This window comes from Gymnodraco acuticeps, unplaced genomic scaffold, assembly GCF_902827175.1.
Source record: "Gymnodraco acuticeps unplaced genomic scaffold, fGymAcu1.1, whole genome shotgun sequence".
In the NCBI taxonomy this organism is placed as follows: Eukaryota; Metazoa; Chordata; class Actinopteri; order Perciformes; family Bathydraconidae; genus Gymnodraco; species Gymnodraco acuticeps.
The window spans coordinates 2,602,548-2,610,853 of record NW_022989894.1 but is presented as its reverse complement, the minus strand read 5'-3'; the positions used below and the strand labels follow the sequence as shown (position 1 = coordinate 2,610,853).

General features: G+C 39.2%; 1 protein-coding gene across 4 annotated transcripts in view; it reads left to right on the top strand.

Moving 5' to 3' along the window:
• dnm1a (dynamin 1a) overlaps window positions 1-5,546 on the top strand; it is a 47,200-nt gene extending 41,654 nt beyond the window's left edge. For 3 of the 4 annotated variants that reach the window (XM_034203672.1, XM_034203667.1, XM_034203659.1), the window contains 3 exons: window positions 230-471; window positions 1,121-1,324; window positions 3,214-5,546. In XM_034203672.1, the coding sequence (XP_034059563.1) occupies window positions 230-471; window positions 1,121-1,324; window positions 3,214-3,244 (477 nt within the window). In that variant the 3' untranslated portion in view covers window positions 3,245-5,546. Of the gene's footprint in view, window positions 1-229; window positions 472-1,120; window positions 1,325-2,136; window positions 2,169-3,213 lie in introns of all 4 variants that reach the window. The other variant, XM_034203680.1, reaches the window with a different exon arrangement.
• Window positions 5,547-8,306: the final 2,760 nt, after the last annotated feature.

The following is an 8,306-nucleotide window of genomic DNA, read 5'->3' as shown; positions in this document are numbered from 1 at the left end:
CAGGTGGAGCAGTTTGGATTTTAAAGCCGTTGACAAACACTTGTACCAGGTAGTATTGCAGTACTGTAGAATAGAAAAAATCACAGATGTAAAGAACAACGGAAGAATTTCTCTGCTCGCCCCAAAAGACCTAAGGCGGCGGAGACAATACATTATTTGTGCTGTCCTTTTGCACAGATATTCAATATGGTCTTTCCATGACAGTAGATATCTCTTCCATTTCGTCCAGACTAAAGAGTTCATCAACGCAGACCTTCTGGCCCAGCTGTATTCGTGCGGGGACCAGGGCTCGCTGATGGAGGAGTCTCAGGAGCAGGCCCACCACCGGGACGAGATGCTCCGGATGTACCACGCCCTGCGGGAGGCCCTCAGCATCATCGGTGACATCAGCACGACCACTGTCACCACCAGCATGCCGCCTCCCGTGGACGACTCCTGGCTGCAGGTGCAACGGGCCAACATGGGAGGAAGGTAAGAGACGATGGGAAGGGGCGGAAGAAGAGCATTACAGGTTGTTTTTGGAGACACTACAGGAAAAATATAGATATTTTCATGCACTGGTACATTTTAAGATTTTTGACTTTTTCTTACTTCCATAATATATCGTCTTTCGGTAAAAACTACAAAAAGTCATCTAAATTACGCACTTAGGTGTTTACTTACTATGTCTATGTTCTTCACTAGATTCCCCCTAAAATAACAAAAACTAAGCATTAGATAATGCCTCATTTGCATATTTAAATATAAAATGCTACCCTATTTACTTGCAGTCGTTTCTTTCTAAATTTGGTTTATATACTTCTACTGTAGGCCTCAAGCATTCACTTTTTTAACACTTGCAACAAACTTTCCATTTTTATTTACATCTATAATTTAAAGCTTCTTTTAGAATGGTTTGTCCTTATAAGTCATGCCCTGATTTATAGGATGTTTTACTGTAAACAAACTGCATTTTTTTTTCTACCTTATTCACCTTTTGGTAACACTGTTTATCCTTGAAGTCAGAATATTTTTGTTTTATTTGGGTTACTATATAACTATAAGAATTTGCGTTTTATTATCATAATGTTTCTTTATATTTGTTAATGCAGTAGTTGATGTCTCCTCTGTCTTCCTCCAGGTCTCCAGCCACCAGTCCCACTCCAAACCGCAGAGCTCCACCAGGACCTCCGGCCCGCCCGGGCTCTCGGGGGCCTCCACCTGGGCCTCCACCCGCTGGGGGCCCCCCTGTCCCGTCCCGCCCAGGGTCTTCCCCGGACCCTTTCAGCGGGCCACCACCCACTGTGCCCTCTCGGCCTAACCGTGCACCCCCAAGTGTGCCTAGGTGAGTCAAACATGAGAGGCCTTTCAAACAAACAACCCTACCTCACATCATTTTCTTATAAACCTATTTGAGTTAAGTTTTACACAGATTACATAACATCCAAACCATGGCTTATAATATTATGCGAAGATATCCAGCCTGAAGTGTGGATACTCTATGTTACTAAGGGGGATGTGAAGAATCCTGGATGAGGGGATGAAGGAGGTAAATGAAAGTGGAGACCTCTGGTTGTGTTAGAGGGTTGATGAATAGAGTGATAGAGATCCCTCAATAGATCAATAGACAGATATAACTAATCGTCAGTGATCTTATTTCCTCTTTTGTTCTTGGTTAAGGTAAACATGTTGGTACCTTTCTGCCAGCATTTTGAACTTTCAACACACTGTTAACCATCACACTCCACTATTCATCACTTACACCCACCTCACCACTGTCCTATTAAGACATGTGCACTTTAAAGAAGTGACTGTTAGCCTTAGGAGGATTTTCTTTTCTGTTCCTCATTAACCTTATCTGCTTTGTGTTTGTCTGTGTTTGTGAGCTGGCTTTTTTATCACTGTAAGAGCTTTTTTTAAAGTAGGAGACAATAACATCATTGAGCAACGTTCTCACCTGCAAATGCAGCTTAAAAAATTGACTTTGTCAAGACTCTTAATCAAAACATCTTTCCACGCCTTATTCTGGTCTGTCCGAAGTGAGAGCTCAGCTCATGCGACGTTTGTCTCTTCCTGCACTGTAACTGTTTGCACTCCTTTTCTCTTTACCTCCTCTTCATCCCTCTGTCCCACACATGACTATTGTTCCTTCTACAGAATCACGATCACTGACAAATGAGGAGTCTCTGGTATGTTGGGTACTCTCCGGCATCTTCATCATCATCCCTCTTTCTCTTCCTCTCAGGGGGCATCTTTTCACTGCATGCCATTTTCTTTTTCTCACTTTTAATTTTCTCTTCTCAGAGTGCTGCATGGGCAAACACACACCCAGTTCGGAGCTGAGGGTGTGTGTGTTTGCTTCAGTGTTTGGGCTGACTTTGGATGCGATGCTAGTTCATTTATTAGGTGGTGTCGGTTGTGTTATTGTGCCTTGTAAAAGAGGACATATCTTAGATTACAGCATCAATGAGTGAGACAGGACTCAACTTTCCAAAACCAGAAATGAATTGTTGTTCTTGTGTTGGTGTTGTATGTGAGGTAGTATGCCATGATATTCAATTGTGTCTCCAGGTGTCTAATATTTGTGTTTAAAGTCATGGCATCTGTCAATCTCCACGTTCAATATTTTTTATAATTTAGCGTTAGGCAAGGTAGCACTGCAGGTGATTCCCCAAACATTTTCAAAGGAAAAATGATAGTTTTACCTTTTCAGGCATCTAAAAAAAACATTTAAATAAAAAGTATGCTTAATTATGACCCCTCAAATGTAATTGTAGTTATTTTCTTAGAGTTTGCTAAGTGTATTAAGGGTTTTTACTCTCCTGTAGCAACACCATATGATTATTATAAGGATTACAACAACAGAGTTTAGTAAAAAGAGGTCTGTTTAAGTGCATGTATTTAGACAACACTATAATAATGCCTGCATTTGGCATCTACTGCAAACATACATTACCTGCAATGCAGTCATGTACCTGATATCTCTGTGATATTGGTTATGTTTTGGGGGTTTCTTCCATGTGTTATCTCATGATATAAGTGACTGTTTGAGTGAAGGTTATTGTATTTGTGTGCATGAGTAACACATGGGGGCCTTTAAATAACAATAAGTATGTATAAACTATAATTCAGAGTTTAAAACGAAGACTGCAAACACCTAGAGAACATTAATCCAACTTGTTCCCGTCCTGTCTTCTTTGTGTCTGTTCCTGTGCGTTTGTGTGTCCATGGCAGTCGGAGACCCCCCCCTTCTCCAACCCACTAGACCTCTGAGCTCCTCCCTCTCCCCGCCCGTCCTCTGTCCCACCTCTGGATGAGAAGCCGTGGACAGCAGCGCCACCTTCCTGTTGTTTTCCTTCCACACCCGACCTGAGCCGGCTCCCTTCTCCTGCTCCCTTTCCTGCAAACACACACATGCACGCAAACAAACACACACACCTTCTGTCTCACACAGAGTTGCAGAATACTTGAAACACACTTGCATGACTGACATACGACCATGCTGCACCCTCAGAATTTAAACAATGTAAAGAATATACAATAATTTATACATTGTACAGTGTATGCACATGTGCATGCACACTGCCTATATAAATATCCAAAAATATACAGTATATATTTACATCCTGCTATTAAACCTAAGGTGGAAGACATTTGAGACTTAGCATGCCTGAGTATTACATTATACTCCAGCATTTCTGATGGGGAACCTGGCTGCTGACTGACTTCACTTTTCCTCTTTAAACATTTGTCTTATGTGTTTTTTCCCCTGACTTCTTCGCCAAAAATCCTTGCGTACTAACTCACCTTATATTGCCGATCATGCTTGAATAAAAAAGTGTTTAATCAGACGTCTTCAAAGCTGGGTAAAAAAAATATGATAGCTACTGTAAAATAAACTGACACCAAATGGCAAATCAAGATCAGAATGTCCTGAGCAAATTCTTCAGTGCAGTTATCTTTGACAATACATGTTTTTATGAAGAATTAATCAGCTGGAAACTAAATACTTTGTTTTGTTAAAACTTCACTGAAGTTCTGCTCTCTGTTAAGTCATGTGTAGCTTATTTTCCTCCCCTCCTTCATCCCTTTGGCTCCTCTTCTTTTAATCTCTCCCTGATATCCACTGATCAAGTATGGAACAGACTCACTATCACTCACTCATATTACACAAGGAAGAAAGGATTGAATAAAATAAAGGGGGAAAGGATTCCCTTCAGACTCCATGACTTCAGATACCTGCACAGACAGGAGCTGATGCTCTTCATCCTTTTGTCCCTCCTTCTTCTTTTCTCCCCTTGCGCTAGTAAAGGGATGATCTGAAGGACCTGTAGTAGACTCCCGTAAGCCAATTCACATGGCTGTGTCACAACCACCTCTTAAAAACACTGTCGTCTGTGCCTCCACAGAACCTATGCAACAATGAAAATCTTTTTTATTGGCATAAAGAGGGGCCTCCCATGGCTCTTTTTCACCGTTTCCTCCTCTTCTCTTCACAAACACTTTTTCATTGCGTTAACTTATTGAGGCGGGATCTAAATAGAAAGTGCAATATATGGAATATTCTTCTGCATACAGCTGCATGCCACTGTAACACAACAATCAGTACATTTTAATCTGAGAGGAAGGGAATCTGTGGCCTGGGTCGCACCCTGAGACTGTAGAGAGCTCCGGATACATCCTTTTTAATCAGAGGGAATGAGGTCCCTAATGGGAAAGGTTTCAAATATTTTGAGTGTTTCTAAGTCAATTGCATCACATAATGCATCAAACCCTCTGATACTGACAGGAATACTTTTGCATTTTATCTTCATGATCGGCTATTTATTTTCTTTTTTTTTCTCTTTTCTTTTCTTTCTTCCTTCTCTCAGTGGTCACGGGGGTGAGTGAGATCATGAAAACAGCTACAGTCTATGCATTAAACTATCCTCCTGTTTCACCCTCGCATTGCTGTCTGAGAACGTGTGTGTTCAACTCACCTTTTCACCAGTTTTGCACTTGAACTCTGCTGTCAGTGTGATGTTGTTTTTCTGACCCCAAGCAAGAAATACCAACCCACCGGCCTCAAAAACCGAGCTCTGTACCTAACTGATCTTTAAAAACCACTTCAATGATCCCTTGCAACAGAAACACAAAAAAGCATATTATAGTTATTATTTAACAGTAGATAGTTTAACTTGGACATATCTTATTGTGTTATTATGTATATGTGTGGTGCATCTTATGAGACTTGTACTATACCAATGTCTAGAGAATGTAGTCTGCTGAATATTTAAATTAAATGTGTATGTGTATAAGGAAATGATATTGGAAAAACGTATACAAATGTGTAATGCGGTCATATATGAGGACATTAGCAGGTTTCAAACTTAAGATAGTAACAGAGAGGTATTTTTTTGTTTCTTGTTTCTCTCTGTGTGTAGAAGAGCAGAAAGAGAGAGTATGCATTTTTGAACTGCAGAAATCAGCAGGTCCTGCATATGTTTAAACTGCTGTGGATGAAATGATGACTTTAAACGGCCTACAGGATTGCTTTGTCAACCCATTAAAAACCTCAGTGTACTGAATGACGTTTCCTCTGTTTCTTCTTTTTCTCTTTATGGTCGTTTATAATATGTTCAAAACAGCTATATTGTATTTATTCAGGCAGGTGAAACTTTATTTTAAAATAAATTAAAAACAAATCTGTAATTGTGTTGAAATATTCACTCTTCATATAGCCTACTACAAGACTAGTCAAGTGTTCGCAGCTCTGGGGGACTGTTAAGTCAGAGCAGTGCATTGAGCTAAATGCTAACATTGATATCCTAGCATGTTTACACAGACATTGCTAACATAGAATATCATCTTTTAATGGTCACACATGCAGAGCACACAGCACACACAGTGACATTTGGCCTCTGCATTTAATCCATCTAAGAGCAGTGGGAAGCTATTGTACAGCGCCCGGGGAGTGAGGGGGGAGGGGGGTGTTCGGTGCTTGCCTTGCTCAAGGGCACCACGGCAGGGCAGGAGGTGAACTGGGACCTCTCCAAGTAGCAGTCCACACTCCATATTTAGGTCTGATCGGGGACCTACGGTTCACAGTCCAAGCCCCTACTGACTGAGCCACTGCCGGACCATGACATGACATAACAACCCAGTCTCATGGCATTTCGTGTTCACCAACACGATTTGTAATCTATTGAGTCGTGTTCACCAACACGATTTTCCCCTTTTTTTCGTGTTGCACAGCTAGATTTTAAAAGCAATGTATTTCTACTGGTAATGTGTTTCGTGCACGTCTTTTTCTCTGGTCGGGTCGTGGAAGACCGGAAGCTGTGTGGTTCATAAAAACATGTTCTTACTCAATATCAAGCCACAATTATTGCTTTTATTTTAAATCGTATAATTTCGGACTTTTGTTGCCGCCTGTGAGGAAAATAAATGGGACTCAGAGAAATCTGTATTTTTTTAAATCTTTTTTTCCTTCTAATTTGTTATTATTTTCAAAATAACACACTGTTATTTACTCACCAATAACACACAATTATCCTTGCTTTTATTTATTGGTTTAATTCCATAATCTCGGGCTTTTTTGGCGTCCGTCAGAAACTGAATTTCAAAATAAAAATAACCGGAAACAGACGTAGGCCTGACATTTCGAGCATCATTGCGATTGTCAACATTTCTGAGTTTAGGATGGCCGAAGACACTACACTACCCATAATCCCCAGCTATCGTTTAGGACTACAGTCCTCGTGATTAATCTTCAAACTCTGGGATTGGATGTTGGAGTGCCAGTGCGCCAAGGTTACAACGAGCGTCAAACCGCTGTTTGAAATGGAACGAAACCACGCCAGACTATCCAAAACTGGAATCGAACGCCCCCCCCAGAACTACACGCTGGCTATTGTGTTTCGCAAAATGTTCTATGGGACATCTCTACTGAACGTTTTCGTTTTTCCCACAATTAGAAGTTGCCAGTATTAAACACATTGGTGTTATCAAATGTAAAACATATAATTAATAAATGGGTGAAAATTGCTTGTGTCCATAATGCGCAGCATTAATATACCCACGCAGCTCATTGTTACTTTGTAATTCTACTCCACTACAATTCAGAGGTTAACCTGGTATTTTTACTCCACTACACTTATTTGAGTTACTTTGCAGATTCTGATTAATGATGTGAAATATAAACAACCCTTAAATCAGACTTTAGTTACAGTAAAATTCAGGTAAGGTGATTGTCAAGTGCCAACAATCAGGAGAGATATTTGATAGTTGGTGCTTGAGAAGACTTTTATCTTTAATTGACATGAATGGAAACGAGTAATAAAGTATATGCATTACTCGTTATTCTCTACTAAGAGTTAATTAAAGACTGTATTATGGCTATTTTGCACATCCCTTTCAAGATTTCAAGATTTTCAAAGGTTTATTGACATAATCATATACACAACAACGGTGTATGCAATGAATGAAAATCTTAGGTCACAGGTTCCTCAACAGTGCATTACAAGACATCTATCAATATGTGTGTACCTCCACCATTAAACTGTCATATTCTGCACATTTCTTATACTATCTACATACATAAGTGTATAATTCATATGTATAATATCAGATAAAATAAGTGCTTCAACATAGTTAACATTGCAGGAAAGCAATTATGTTAAGTACTTTGTCAGGCTTAATATTTATCTGTAGATAGATACCCCCAAAGTGTTTTTCTTATTTAAAAGAAGACCTTAATCTAAAGTATTATTTAATGTTTAAATAAAGGTTAATTCGTTTTTCTCTTTTGCACCTCCTCCTAATATCTTTGTACATCCTGCACTAAACTGTTTTATTGTAGAGATCACTTATAGTATCCTCTTGATTTTTTATATTCTATATTTCTATCACAGACCTTCTACTTTCCCCCTATGAAAGTATGTACTCTTAATATTTTTTTTATCAAATATAACACATACAAACAATAATTCAATAACCTGCTTTAACCACTAGGCGGTTCACACAAGGTACAGGACACTTATGTATGTACAACATCTGAAGATGTGTAGTTTTATTCATGCTTTCACATCATTTTACAGCATATTGCTATACTATTTCAGACTAAATATTTACATTCTTACATTCAAAGAAAATCAGTAATATCTTTAAAAACTACAAGTCCTTTTATATCAGCTGTGCACCGTTATGGTGTAAATATAACCTATCTATGAATTAGATCAAATGTAAAAGTCAGCCGAATTAGTGTTGATACTGCAAGGAGACGTATTGTGTGAAGAGAAATTGAAGATGTTGTTTAATTGTTGATATATTTATGATCCATGTCACGT